Source organism: Lampetra fluviatilis, unplaced genomic scaffold, assembly GCF_964198595.1.
Source record: "Lampetra fluviatilis unplaced genomic scaffold, kcLamFluv1.1 SCAFFOLD_410, whole genome shotgun sequence".
In the NCBI taxonomy this organism is placed as follows: domain Eukaryota; kingdom Metazoa; phylum Chordata; class Hyperoartia; order Petromyzontiformes; family Petromyzontidae; genus Lampetra; species Lampetra fluviatilis.
The window spans coordinates 46,639-62,446 of NW_027621382.1; the positions used below are offsets into that span (position 1 = coordinate 46,639).

At 54.4% G+C, this 15,808-nt stretch overlaps 1 protein-coding gene across 2 annotated transcripts in view; it reads right to left on the minus strand.

The window, feature by feature from the left end:
• Nucleotides 1-15,808, minus strand: part of B4GALT7 (beta-1,4-galactosyltransferase 7) — a 34,742-nt gene that overhangs the window by 4,641 nt on the left and 14,293 nt on the right. For both annotated transcript variants that reach the window (XM_078885488.1, XM_078885487.1), the window contains one exon: nucleotides 4,000-4,107. In XM_078885488.1, coding sequence (XP_078741614.1) covers nucleotides 4,000-4,107 — 108 coding nt within the window. The remainder of the gene's footprint in view (nucleotides 1-3,999; nucleotides 4,108-15,808) is intronic.

Below are 15,808 nucleotides of genomic sequence, written 5' to 3' on the forward strand. Positions count from 1 at the left end.
GGGAGGGTGGGTGAGAGGGTGGGAGGGTGGGTGAGAGGGTGGGAGGGTGGGTGGGTGGGTGAGTGGGTGAGTGGGTGGGTGGGAGGGTGAGAAGGTGGGTGGGTGACAGAGTGGGTGAGTGGGTGACAGGGTTGATGAGTGGGTGGGTGGGTGGGTGAGAGGGTGGGTGAGAGGCTGGGTGGGTGACAGAGTGGGTGAGTGGGTGACAGGGTTGATGAGTGGGTGGGTGGGTGGGTGAGAGGGTGGGTGGGTGAGTGAGTGGGTGGGTGGGTGAGAGGGTGAGTGGGTGGGTGAGTGGGTGAGTGGGTGAGTGAGAGGGTGGGTGAGTGAGAGGGTGGGTGAGTGAGTGAGTGGGTGAGTGGGTGGGTGGGTGAGAGGGTGGGTGAGTGAGTAACAGTGAGAGGGTGGGTGGGTGAGTGGGTGGGTGGATGGGTGAGTGGGTGGGTGAGATGGTGGGTGGGTGAGTCAGAGGGTGAGTGGGTGGGTGGGTGGGTGAGTGAGTGGGTGAGTGGGTGAGTGGGTGAGTGAGAGGGTGAGTGGGTGGGTGGGTGAGTGGGTGGGTGAGTGGGTGGGTGAGAGGGTGAGAAGGTGGGTGGATGAGTGAGAGGGTGGGTGAGTGAGAGGGTGGGTGAGTGGGTGAGTGGGTGGGTGGGTGAGTGAGAGGGTGGGTGAGTGAGAGGGTGGGTGAGTGAGTGAGTGGGTGAGTGGGTGAGTGGGTGGGAGGGTGGGTGGGTGGGTGGGTGGGTGAGAGGGTGGGTGAGTGAGTGGGTGGGTGGGTGGGTGGGTGGGTGGGTGGGAGGGTGGGTGGGTGGGTGAGTGAGTGGGTGGGTGGGTGGGTGAGTGAGAGGGTGGGTGAGTGAGAGGGTGGGTGAGTGAGTGAGTGGGTGGGTGGGTGAGTGGGTGGGTGGGTGGGTGGGTGGGTGGGTGAGTGGGTGGGTGGGTGAGTGGGTGGGTGGGTGGGTGGGTGAGTGAGAGGGTGGGTGAGAGGCTGGGTGGGTGACAGAGTGGGTGAGTGGGTGACAGGGTTGATGAGTGGGTGGGTGGGTGAGTGGGTGGGTGAGTGAGTAACAGAGTGAGTGGTGGGTGAGAGGGTGGGTGAGTGGGTGAGAGGGTGGGTGAGTGGGTGAGTGGGTGGGTGAGTGGGTGGGTAGGTGACAGAGTGGGTGGGTAGGTGAGTGGGTGGGTAGGTGAGAGGCTGGGTGGGTGAGTGGGTGAGAGGGTGGGTGAGTGAGTAACAGAGTGAGAGGGTGGGTGGGTGAGTGGGTGGGTGGATGGGTGAGTGGGTGGGTGAGATGGTGGGTGGGTGAGTCAGAGGGTGAGTGGGTGGGTGGGTGGGTGAGTGAGTGGGTGAGTGGGTGAGTGGGTGAGTGAGAGGGTGAGTGGGTGGGTGGGTGAGTGGGTGGGTGAGTGGGTGGGTGAGAGGGTGAGAAGGTGGGTGGGTGAGTGAGAGGGTGGGTGAGTGAGAGGGTGGGTGAGTGGGTGAGTGGGTGGGTGGGTGAGTGAGTGGGTGAGAGGGTGGGTGAGTGGGTAGGGTGGGTGGGTGAGTGGGTGGGTGGGTGAGTGGGTGAGTGGGTGGGTGAGTGGGTGGGTGGGTGGGTGGGTGAGAGGGTGGGTGAGAGGCTGGGTGGGTGACAGAGTGGGTGAGTGGGTGACAGGGTTGATGAGTGGGTGGGTGGGTGAGTGGGTGGGTGAGTGAGTAACAGAGTGAGTGGTGGGTGAGAGGGTGGGTGAGTGGGTGGGTAGGTGACAGAGTGGGTGGGTAGGTGAGAGGCTGGGTGGGTGAGTGGGTGAGAGGGTGGGTGAGTGAGTAACAGAGTGAGAGGGTGGGTGGGTGAGTGGGTGGGTGGATGGGTGAGTGGGTGGGTGAGATGGTGGGTGGGTGAGTCAGAGGGTGAGTGGGTGGGTGGGTGGGTGAGTGAGTGGGTGAGTGGGTGAGTGGGTGAGTGAGAGGGTGAGTGGGTGGGTGGGTGAGTGGGTGGGTGAGTGGGTGGGTGAGAGGGTGAGAAGGTGGGTGGGTGAGTGAGAGGGTGGGTGAGTGAGAGGGTGGGTGAGTGGGTGAGTGGGTGGGTGGGTGAGTGAGTGGGTGAGAGGGTGGGTGAGTGGGTAGGGTGGGTGGGTGAGTGGGTGGGTGGGTGAGAGGGTGAGAGAGTGAGTGGGTGAGTGGGTGGGTGAGTGGGTGAGTGGGTGGGTGAGTGGGTGAGTAGGTGAGTGAGTAGGTGAGTGAGTGAGTAGGTGAGTGAGTAGGTGAGTATGTAGGTGAGTAGGTGAGTGAGTGGGTGAGTGAGTGGGTGAGTGAGTAGGTGAGTAGGTAAGTGAGTAGGTGAGTGAGTGGGTGAGTGGGTGAGTGAGTAGGTGAGTGAGTGAGTAGGTGAGTGAGTAGGTGAGTGTGTAGGTGAGTAGGTGAGTGGGTGAGTAGGTGAGTAGGTGAGTGAGTGAGTAGGTGTGTGGGTAAGTGAGTAGGTGAGCAAGTAGGTGAGTGAGTGAGTGAGTGAGTGAGTAGGTGAGTGAGTAGGTGAGTGAGTGGGTGAGTAGGTGAGTGAGTGAGTAGGTGAGTGAGTGAGTAGGTGAGTGAGTGAGTGAGTAGGTGAGTGAGTGGGTGTGTAGGTGAGTGAGTGGGTGAGTAAGTAGGTGAGAGGGTGAGAAGGTGGGTGGGTGAGTGAGAGGGTGGGTGAGTGAGAGGGTGGGTGAGTGGGTGAGTGGGTGGGTGGGTGAGTGAGTGGGTGAGAGGGTGGGTGAGTGGGTAGGGTGGGTGGGTGAGTGGGTGGGTGGGTGAGAGGGTGAGAGAGTGAGTGGGTGAGTGGGTGGGTGAGTGGGTGAGTGGGTGGGTGAGTGAGTGGGTGAGTAGGTGAGTGAGTAGGTGAGTGAGTGAGTAGGTGAGTGAGTAGGTGAGTATGTAGGTGAGTAGGTGAGTGAGTGGGTGAGTGAGTGGGTGAGTGAGTAGGTGAGTAGGTAAGTGAGTAGGTGAGTGAGTGGGTGAGTGGGTGAGTGAGTAGGTGAGTGAGTGAGTAGGTGAGTGAGTAGGTGAGTGTGTAGGTGAGTAGGTGAGTGGGTGAGTAGGTGAGTAGGTGAGTGAGTGAGTAGGTGTGTGGGTAAGTGAGTAGGTGAGCAAGTAGGTGAGTGAGTGAGTGAGTGAGTGAGTAGGTGAGTGAGTAGGTGAGTGAGTGGGTGAGTAGGTGAGTGAATGAGTAGGTGAGTGAGTGAGTAGGTGAGTGAGTGAGTGAGTAGGTGAGTGAGTGGGTGTGTAGGTGAGTGAGTGGGTGAGTAAGTAGGTGAGAGGGTGAGAAGGTGGGTGGGTGAGTGAGAGGGTGGGTGAGTGAGAGGGTGGGTGAGTGGGTGAGTGGGTGGGTGGGTGAGTGAGTGGGTGAGAGGGTGGGTGAGTGGGTAGGGTGGGTGGGTGAGTGGGTGGGTGGGTGAGAGGGTGAGAGAGTGAGTGGGTGAGTGGGTGGGTGAGTGGGTGAGTGGGTGGGTGAGTGAGTGGGTGAGTAGGTGAGTGAGTAGGTGAGTGAGTGGGTGAGTAGGTGAGTGAGTGAGTAGGTGAGTGAGTAGGTGAGTGAGTAGGTGAGTAGGTGAGTGAGTGGGAGAGTGAGTGGGTGAGTGAGTAGGTGAGTAGGTGAGTGAGTGGGTGAGTGAGTGGGTGAGTGAGTAGGTGAGTAGGTAAGTGAGTAGGTGAGTGAGTGGGTGAGTGGGTGAGTGAGTAGGTGAGTGAGTGAGTAGGTGAGTGAGTAGGTGAGTGTGTAGGTGAGTAGGTGAGTGGGTGAGTAGGTGAGTAGGTGAGTGAGTGAGTAGGTGTGTGGGTAAGTGAGTAGGTGAGCAAGTAGGTGAGTGAGTGAGTGAGTAGGTGAGTGAGTAGGTGAGTGAGTGGGTGAGTAGGTGAGTGAATGAGTAGGTGAGTGAGTGAGTAGGTGAGTGAGTGAGTGAGTAGGTGAGTGAGTGGGTGTGTAGGTGAGTGAGTGGGTGAGTAAGTAGGTGAGTGAGTGGGTGGGTGAGTAGGTGAGGCACCTTCTTTTGGTCTCCCACTCTGCGCTGGTCCCGTTTGTGCTCTTTGGGGTCGTGCAGATGCCTGAACGTGTTCTCTCTACTGCTAGACAGACCCTCTGGCCTGAACACCTGATACACACACAGTGACACACAACAACAACCGCCATTCGCCACTAAGTGGCGGTGACGTCACCACGACGCTTGTGCCAGGCCATGTGCACCCTGAGGCCACGTGAAGTGTCGAACGCCCGCTGGCAGGAGGTCACGGGGCAGACCCAGGTGCCACGGGTCGACTGACCGAGACGACCGAGATGACTGGCTGATGCACCACCTGTGCCCCCTACTGTGCCAACTTGCTGTGCTTTAGCCACCCGGCGCTCCGCTCGTTGTTGTGAGCGTCGCTCCTCCGCCCTCCGTTGTTGTTGGAGGGCGACTGCCTCCAACTGCCCAGTAGCGTCCTTCACGAGCCTCCTCCACTGAGGCCGATCATGACACCGCTGGTACCAGTCATCGGCAAGTCCACTCAGCTCCACGTCCTCCTGTACCACATCACTCCATCTCTTCTCTAGCCCGTGCCGCGCCCGTTTAGCCCCCTCGATCCGGCCGAACAAAAGCTGTCTAGGCATGCGGTGGCTGGGCATGCGGGCTACATGACCCAGCCAACGCAGCCTTGCCTGCCGGAGGAGCTCACTGATGGGACTTTGCCCAGATCTTTCAAGGACTTGTGAGCTCCTCACACAATCCAGCCTGCAGGTTAAACCCAGGATGGATCGTAGGCAGGCCAGCCTAAATGTTTCCAACCGGCGAAGATGCTCCACTAGGGGGGTCCACGTTTCGCAAGCGTAGAGAAGGGAGGGAATGACCGTGACCGAGAAGACCTGAAGCTTCGTGCGGAGCGACAGACCAGGTAGCTTCCACACAGCGTTACGCAACCGATGAAAAGATATTGCCGCTCGACTGATTCGGAGTGAGACCTCTGCTGTTAAACTGGAGCCGGTCATAAGCACACTGCCCAGGTATGAGAAACTCTCCACAGTGACACACACACAGTGACACACACACACACAGTGACACACACACACAGTGACACACACACAGTGACACACACACACACAGTCACACACACAGTGACACACACAGTGACACACACACAGTGACACACAAACACACAGTGACACACACACACACACAGTGACATACACACACACATTGACACACACACACACAGTGACACACACACACAGTGACACACACAGTGACACACACAGTGACACACACACAGTGACACACAAACACACAGTGACACACACAGTGACACACACACAGTGACACACACACACACAGTGACACACACACACAGTGACACACACACACACAGTCACACACACAGTGACACACACAGTGACACACACACACACAGTGACACACAGTGATACACACAGTGACACACACACAGACACACACGTACACACACACACACAACAACAACCGCCATTCGCCACTAAGTGGCGGTGACGTCACCACGACGCTTGTGCCAGGCCATGTGCACCTTGAGGCTACCACGTGAAGCGTCGATGTTCGTCTTCGGTGGGGGCGTTAGAAACCACGACCACCACTCATCGCCTCTGGTTGATGGGAAGGCGAGCCCAAAGTAGCCTGGGGCTTACAGCTTCCCACACCTCACCGCCACGCTCCCACGCCCCCTTCATTATTGTGTTCAGAAGAAGAGCCACTCCCTGTTGTTTGGCAGTCTCCTGCCCCGAGTGGAGGACTGTCCACCCCTCATGGTGGCAGGAGCCAGAGCCGGTCCACCGGACCTCCTCCTGAATGCCACAGAGATCCAGGCGGTACCGGTCCAGCTCCCGACAGAGGAGTGGCAGCCTCTCCTCCGCAGTGAGCGTTCGAACATTCCACGTGGCCACGCGAAGTGGCTTTTCGCTGTTTCTGGAGGAGCCCCGAGGGTGAAGATTCAATCTCCTGGCTCCGCCAAATGGGGTTTGGCCAGGAGACGTCATAGACGCCTGTCCCCCCGGGGCCTCCGGCACAAGCTTAATAAACATTTTCAGTCGTGGTTGTGTGGTAATTAATTGAAGGTGGAGGGGTTACCAGCCCCTCGCACCCGTCCAGAGCCCCCGTTTGGCCGCTGTGGTGGTCACAGACGCCACGAGGGGAGTGGACAATCTAGATTGACCCTCACCCCAAGGCACTGCCCATCACAGCGTTGCTATCCGGCACCACGAGGAGGTAGGGGGTTGTTTTGCCGGACACTCACTCACACATACACTCACTCACTCACTCATACACTCACTCACTCATACACTCACTCACACACTCACTCATACACTCACTCATACACTCACTCACTCACTCATACACTCACTCACTCACTCATACACTCACTCACTCATACACTCACTCACTCACTCATACACTCACTCACTCACTCATACACTCACTCACTCACTCAAACACTCACTCACTCACTCATACACTCACTCACTCACTCACTCATACACTCACTCAATCACTCATACACTCACTCACTCACTCATACACTCACTCACTCACTCATACACTCACTCAATCACTCATACACTCACTCACTCATACACTCACACACTCATACACTCACTCATTCATACACTCACTCACTCACTCATACACTCACTCACTCACTCATACACTCACTCACTCATACACTCACACACTCATACACTCACTCATTCATACACTCACTCACTCATACACTCACTCACTCACTCACTCATACACTCACTCACTCATACACTCACTCACTCATACACTCACTCACTCATACACTCACTCACTCATACACTCACTCACACATACACTCACTCACTCATACACTCACTCACTCATACACTCACTCACTCACTCATACACTCACTCATACACTCACTCACACACTCACTCACTCATACACTCACACACTCACTCACTCACTCATACACTCACACACTCACTCACTCACTCATACACTCACACACTCACTCACTCATACACTCACCCATACACTCACTCACTCATACACTCACTCACTCCCTCATACACTCACTCATACACTCACTCACTCATACACTCACTCACTCACTTATACACTCACTCACTCATACACTCACTCACTCCCTCATACACTCACTCATACACTCACTCATACTCACACACTCACTCACTCATACACTCATACACTCACTCATACACTCACTCACTCACTCATACACTCACTCACTCATACACTCACTCACTTTCACTTACTTATACACTCACTCACTCACACACTCACTCATACACTCACTCATACAGTCACTCACTCACTCAGAGACTCACTCACTCGCTGTGGTGGTCACAGACGCCATGAGGGGAGAGGGCCAAACGGAATTGGCCCTCACCCCCACAGCACTGTCCACGACTCATACACTCACACACTCATACACTCACACACTCACTCATTCATACACTCACTCACTCACTCATACACTCACTCACTCACTCATACACTCACTCACTCACTCATACACTCACTCACTCACTCATACACTCACTCACTCACTCATACACTCACTCACTCACTCATACACTCACTCACTCATACACTCACACACTCATACACTCACTCATTCATACACTCACTCACTCATACACTCACTCACTCACTCACTCATACACTCACTCACTCATACACTCACACACTCATACACTCACTCATTCATACACTCACTCACTCATACACTCACTCACTCACTCACACATACACTCACTCACTCATACACTCACTCACTCACTCATACACTTACTCACTAATACACTCACTCATACACTCACTCACACACTCACTCACTCATACACTCACACACTCACTCACTCACTCATACACTCACACACTCACTCACTCATACACTCACCCATACACTCACTCACTCATACACTCACTCACTCCCTCATACACTCACTCATACACTCACTCACTCATACACTCACTCACTCACTTATACACTCACTCACTCATACACTCACTCACTCCCTCATACACTCATACACTCACTCATACTCACACACTCACTCACTCATACACTCATACACTCACTCATACACTCACTCACTCACTCATACACTTACTCACTAATACACTCACTCATACACTCACTCACACACTCACTCACTCATACACTCACACACTCACTCACTCACTCATACACTCACACACTCACTCACTCATACACTCACCCATACACTCACTCACTCATACACTCACTCACTCCCTCATACACTCACTCATACACTCACTCACTCATACACTCACTCACTCACTTATACACTCACTCACTCATACACTCACTCACTCCCTCATACACTCATACACTCACTCATACTCACACACTCACTCACTCATACACTCATACACTCACTCATACACTCACTCACTCACTCATACACTCACTCACTCATACACTCACTCACTTTCACTTACTTATACACTCACTCACTCACACACTCACTCATACACTCACTCATACAGTCACTCACTCACTCAGAGACTCACTCACTCGCTGTGGTGGTCACAGACGCCATGAGGGGAGAGGGCCAAACGGAATTGGCCCTCACCCCCACAGCACTGTCCACGACTCATACACTCACACACTCATACACTCACACACTCACTCATTCATACACTCACTCACTCACTCATACACTCACTCACTCACTCATACACTCACTCACTCACTCATACACTCACTCACTCACTCATACACTCACTCACTCACTCATACACTCACTCACTCACTCATACACTCACTCACTCATACACTCACACACTCATACACTCACTCATTCATACACTCACTCACTCATACACTCACTCACTCACTCACTCATACACTCACTCACTCATACACTCACACACTCATACACTCACTCATTCATACACTCACTCACTCATACACTCACTCACTCACTCACACATACACTCACTCACTCATACACTCACTCACTCACTCATACACTTACTCACTAATACACTCACTCATACACTCACTCACACACTCACTCACTCATACACTCACACACTCACTCACTCACTCATACACTCACACACTCACTCACTCATACACTCACCCATACACTCACTCACTCATACACTCACTCACTCCCTCATACACTCACTCATACACTCACTCACTCATACACTCACTCACTCACTTATACACTCACTCACTCATACACTCACTCACTCCCTCATACACTCATACACTCACTCATACTCACACACTCACTCACTCATACACTCATACACTCACTCATACACTCACTCACTCACTCATACACTCACTCACTCATACACTCACTCACTTTCACTTACTTATACACTCACTCACTCATACACGTACTCACTCACACACTCACTCATACACTCACTCATACAGTCACTCACTCACTCAGAGACTCACTCACTCGCTGTGGTGGTCACAGACGCCATGAGGGGAGAGGGCCAAACGGAATTGGCCCTCACCCCCACAGCACTGTCCACGACTCATACACTCACACACTCACTCATTCATACACTCACTCACTCACTCATACACTCACTCACTCACTCATACACTCACTCACTCACTCATACACTCACTCACTCATACACTCACACACTCATACACTCACTCATTCATACACTCACTCACTCATACACTCACTCACTCACTCATACACTCACACACTCATACACTCACTCATTCATACACTCACTCACTCATACACTCACTCACTCACTCACACATACACTCACTCACTCATACACTCACTCACTCACTCATACACTCACTCACTCACTCATACACTCACTCACACACTCACTCACTCATACACTCACACACTCACTCACTCACTCATACACTCACACACTCACTCACTCATACACTCACCCATACACTCACTCACTCATACACTCACTCACTCCCTCATACACTCACTCATACACTCACTCATACACTCACTCACTCCCTCATACACTCACTCATACACTCACTCATACTCACACACTCACTCACTCACTCATACACTCACTCATACACTCACTCACTCACTCATACACTCACTCACTCATACACTCACTCACTTTCACTTACTTATACACTCACTCACTCATACACGTACTCACTCACACACTCACTCATACACTCACTCATACACTCACTCACTCACTCAGAGACTCACTCACTCGCTGTGGTGGTCACAGACGCCATGAGGGGAGAGGGCCAAACGGAATTGGCCCTCACCCCCACAGCACTGTCCACGACTCATACACTCACACACTCATACACTCACTCACTCACTCATACACTCACTCACTCATACACTCACTCACTCATACACTCACACACTCATACACTCACTCACTCATACACTCACTCACTCATACACTCACTCACTCACTCATACACTCACACACTCATACACTCACTCATTCATACACTCACTCACTCATACACTCACTCACTCACTCATACACTCACTCACTCACTTATACACTCACTCACTCACTTATACACTCACTCACTAATACACTCACTCATACACTCACTCATACTCACACACTCACTCACTCACTCATACACTCACTCATACACTCACTCACTCACTCATACACTCACTCACTCATACACTCACTCACTCATACACTCACTCACTCAGAGACTCACTCACTCGCTGTGGTGGTCACAGACGCCATGAGGGGAGAGGGCCAAACGGAATTGGCCCTCACCCCCACAGCACTGTCCACGACTCATACACTCACACACTCATACACTCACTCATTCATACACTCACTCACTCATACACTCACTCACTCACTCATACACTCACTCACTCATACACTCACTCACTCATACACACACTCACTCATACACTCACTCATACAGTCACTCACTCACTCAGAGACTCACTCACTCGCTGTGGTGGTCACAGACGCCATGAGGGGAGAGGGCCAAACGGAATTGGCCCTCACCCCCACAGCACTGTCCACGACTCATACACTCACACACTCATACACTCACTCATTCATACACTCACTCACTCACTCATACACTCACTCACTCACTCATACACTCACTCACTCATACACTCACACACTCATACACTCACTCATTCATACACTCACTCACTCATACACTCACTCACTCACTCATACACTCACTCACTCATACACACACTCACTCATACACTCACTCATTCATACACTCACTCACTCAGAGACTCACTCACTCGCTGTGGTGGTCACAGACGCCATGAGGGGAGAGGGCCAAACGGAATTGGCCCTCACCCCCACAGCACTGTCCACGACAGAGTTGCCCGTCCTGCACCACAAGGAGGTAGGGGGTTGTTTTGCCGGACCCACAATGTATACACACACACACGTACACGCGCGTGTGTGTGTACGAGTGAATAGTGAGTAGTGAGTGAGTAGCTGAGTGAGTGACTGAGTGAGTGAGTGACTGAGTGAGTGACTGAGTGAGTGACTGAGTAAGTGAGTGACTGAATGAGTGAGTGAGTGACTGAGTGACTGAGTGAGTGACTGACTGAGTGGCTGAGTGAGTGACTGACTGAGTGACTGAGTGAGTGAGTGACTGAGTGAGTGAGTGAGTGACTGAGTGAGTGACTGAGTGAGTGACTGAGTGAGTGAGTAGCAGAGTGCGTAGTGAGTGCGTAGTGAGTATCTGAGTGAGTGAGTGTCTGAGTGAGTGGCTGAGTGAGTGACTGGGTGAGTGAGTGGCTTAGTGAGTGTGTGAGTGAATGACCCACAATGTACACACACACACACATGTGTAGGGGTGTTAGAGAGAGAGCCCGTTATGCATGGCAGCCTATGGTAAACAAACACAGTAGGCGGGGCTACATGTGTGCACAAGCAGGTGCCCTCTGCGACGTCCGCGCCAGACACCCTGGGGGGTCGATTCGGTCGTTATGATCCCCCGGGGCCCCACCCCTCAGGGAGGGGTTGGGTATAAAAGGGGAATGTATCGAAGGGCTCGGGAGTGATGTTTAGCTAAAGAAGAGGAGGCGGAAGACGTCTGAGATAGAGCCCTGGACTCCCCCTGGTACGCCGTCCTTATCAGGACCGCGCAGGCTCGAGCCAGTGGCGTGGTACCAGAGCCAGAGCCAGTGCTGGTCTGGACTCTGGGTACCGGGCCCGACTGACCAGTGTCGGGCCAAGATAGCCTCCCCTAGCCCATTAGTGGAGGACTCAGAGGCAGGCTAGGGTTAGCTAGAGAGGTGTGTCCTCAGATAGACGGGTGAGGGGGCCGATACCCCCTCAAATGTGTATGTCACAACGTTGGTGTTAAATAAACAAGTGTGCCTCCAACTCCGGTGTGAACGAGTCGTGAGCGTTACTACATCTGGCGTCAGAAGTGAAACAAAGTACGAACATGGATACACGCCGGACGACTCGAGTCGGGGTACCAGAGGCAGAAGACACCACTGCAGTCAGAGGGCCCGAGACGGCTGAAGATGCCATCGACCAGCCGGGGCTGGGCGCATCCACGCCACAGCAGCTGGAGGAAGGGGAGCCGTCGATGGAGGGGCTGAGGGAGGCGCACGCGAAGCTGACCGAGCTGCTGTACGCCGCAGCCGCCATGCTCGACACCATCACGCAGCTGGGGGCTGCGGGACCGCCACGGGGCAACGGCAGCCGACGATCACAGCGCCTTCCCGCCATTTCCACGGAGCAACATTTTGAAACTCCCGCCATCGCTGCAGCTGCTGTTGAGGGCGTGGCCACTCTAAGCATCGCGTCCAACGGCGGGAGTACAGTACCTGCCGCGTCACCACCAACGGGCGGAACGTCACCACGGGTGCGACCGGCGATGCCATCGCTGGTTCGTGCCGACGCTGAGTTCAGTGAGGCGGACGAGGGAGTGCGTTCTTCCTCTGCAGCCGCTGCCTTACATCAGCGGCTACCTCCACTCAAGGAATTTGTGGGCGAGGATGGCGACTGGGGCGGCTTCCAGCGGCGCTTCCTCGCTCACCAGGAGATGGCACAGTGGACAGACGCCGAGGCTCTCCGCGCGCTGCCAGCACTTCTCGACAGCGACGCCCTCGCCACTCTAACATCGGCTTCGAAGGAGAGGCGCTCCACGCTGCGGAAGGCGATGCAGGTGCTGTCGGCGGTATATGGTCCACCATCGGACTGTCGCCAACTCTTTTACGATCGCCAGCGGGGGACGAAGGAGTCGCCCCTGGCGTACCGCACAAGCCTCCTGGCACTGGCGAAGGAGGCCTTTCCACGAATGGATGATGAGGGTGTCGACGCCATGGTGACAGAGAAGATACTTTTGCTGGCGGACGACTTAGACATCGTCATTGTCGCACAGGACGATGCAGAGATGTGCTCCCTCCAAGCGGCCCGTCTTCTCCACGCAAACCTGTCCTCTCAACGACGGAAGGCCAGCAAGGCGGCGAGCGGGCATGCCGTCGCTGCAGCCACCCTCCCGGCGGAAGAGGTTTGCGCCATCGACCATCAACGGCAGCATGGAGCGGGAGTACGGGAGGACCGGGCCGGTTCAAGCCGTCTACAACATCCATCGTCGTCACCAGCGCTTCCACGCTGTTACAACTGCGGCATCCGGGGCCACGTCGCCTCGGGGTGCCGCTCTCCTGGGCAGCGCAGGACGACACCTCAACGGGACGCCGGCCCTCGTCACAAGCTCCACCATCATAATCCGGCGAGTCGCGGCACCCCTCACGTTTGGCCCACGCACACGCCCGTCGCACACTTAAACACCGCAGCGAAGGGGGGGCCAATATCGCGTACCATGGCACCAACACGCACCGCTCTGGGTACTCAGATTGAACCCAGCCAGTGGTCCGTGTTGGCCCATCGGGTTGTAGCCGCGTCGTCAGGGTCGTCGGCCGTTGTGGGTCACATCGATGGGGTCGAGGTGCGCATCCTGGTCGATACAGGAGCATCGGCGACCATTATTTCGGAGTTGATTTATAACATTCTCCCTGCCCAAAGCCGTCCTTTGATGCCTGTTAACGTGCCATTCTTTGCTGCTAACGGGGGTTCACTTGGCATCATCGGACAAATTCGAGCCCAAATTTGTGTCGGGGATATTAAATTATCTGGGCCGATTTTTGTTTCCTCCTCGCTGGCGGTTCCGTGCCTGCTGGGGACGGATTTCCTGGCCAAAATGCCGATTAGGATATTAATCGACCAGGGATGCATTGAGCTCCCATCGGGCCGACGCATGGCGTTTTTGCCATCCCCCGCTACGAGCCGGACGGCGTTCGCGACGGTGCCGGCATTCGTAGATAGAACGGTGCGCGTTCCTCCGGGGGCGCAAATGTTAATTCCTTTGAGACTTCGGCGGCCCTTCGCTAAGGGCATTGGGGCTCAAGGGGTTTTGCTGGGACCGTCTAGGGCCGGGGTCAGTGGACCTAATTTACTCCCGGCCCAGACCATAGTGAGAGGGGATGGAGAACCCTTCATCGCGGTCCTCAATGTGGGCTCGCAGACGGTGGTGGTCCCACAGGGGACCGTGCTTGCTCACGCAACGCCGGTGCCCTGTGAGGAACCCGTCGCGAGTCATGTCGGCGCTGCCCCTGCACCGCGACCACATTCAGACAGCGATGAAGGGTGGCTCGAGGCGCTTTGCGCGGGATCGACGGACCTGTCAAATTTAGAGCGCCAACGTCTTAAGACACTACTGAGGGAATTTTCCGACGTTTTCAGTCGGGATAAATACGATTTGGGCTGCACTCATCTGCTGCGTCACCATATTGATACGGGTGACAGCGCGCCAATACGCCTAAATCCTTTTCGGTTGAGTCCCGCCGAAAAGGACCATGTCAAATCGGCTGTTGATGACATGCTAGCCGCCGACATAATTTCTCCCTCCAACAGCCCTTGGGGAGCGCCGATCGTCCTGGTTAAGAAGCAGGACGGTTCGTTGCGGTTTTGCGTTGACTTTCGGCGCCTTAATAAAATTACGGTTGCCGACGCATACCCGCTCCCACGGATGGACGAATCGCTTGACGCCTTGGCGGGAGCGCGATTCTTCTCCACATTGGACTTACTTTCGGGATTCTGGCAGCTTCCTCTGGACGATGATTCAAAGCCTAAAACTGCTTTCCGTACTCCGCACGGCCTGTTTCAATTCAACCGGTTGCCGATGGGCTTACACTCAGCGCCGGCAACTTTCCAGCGGTTGATGGAATTGGTTTTGGCTGGATTGCAATGGGAGTCGTGCCTGATTTATTTGGATGACGTCATTGTCTTTGGCAAAACTTTTGAGGAACATCTCCAGAGGTTGCGGGCGGTTTTCCTAAAGATGCGGGCTGCTAATTTGAAATTTAAGCCCCAAAAATGCCATTTGTTACGCGAGTCGGTGCGTTATTTGGGGCACATCGTGGGGCGCTCAGGTATTTCTACCGATCCCGCCAAAACGCAGTGTGTAAGCTCCTGGCCGACTCCCACCTCAGTGGGAGAGGTTAGGAGTTTTATTGGGTTTGCGTCGTATTATAGACGCTTCGTCGCTAATTTTGCGACTATCGCCAAACCCCTACATGCTTTAACATCTAAAGGGGTTCGGTTTTGCTGGGGTCAGGAGGAGGAGGCTGCTTTTTGCTCCCTTCGGGATGCTTTGGTAAACGCTCCTCCCCTGATTTACCCTGATTTTTCAAAACCGTTCTTGCTCGACACCGATGCGAGCAACACGGGTATTGGGGGCGTGCTCTCCCAGGTGGTTGACGGCGTGGAACATGTGGTTGCGTACGGCAGTCGGGTGTTGTCTCCAGCGGAGCAACGATATTGTGT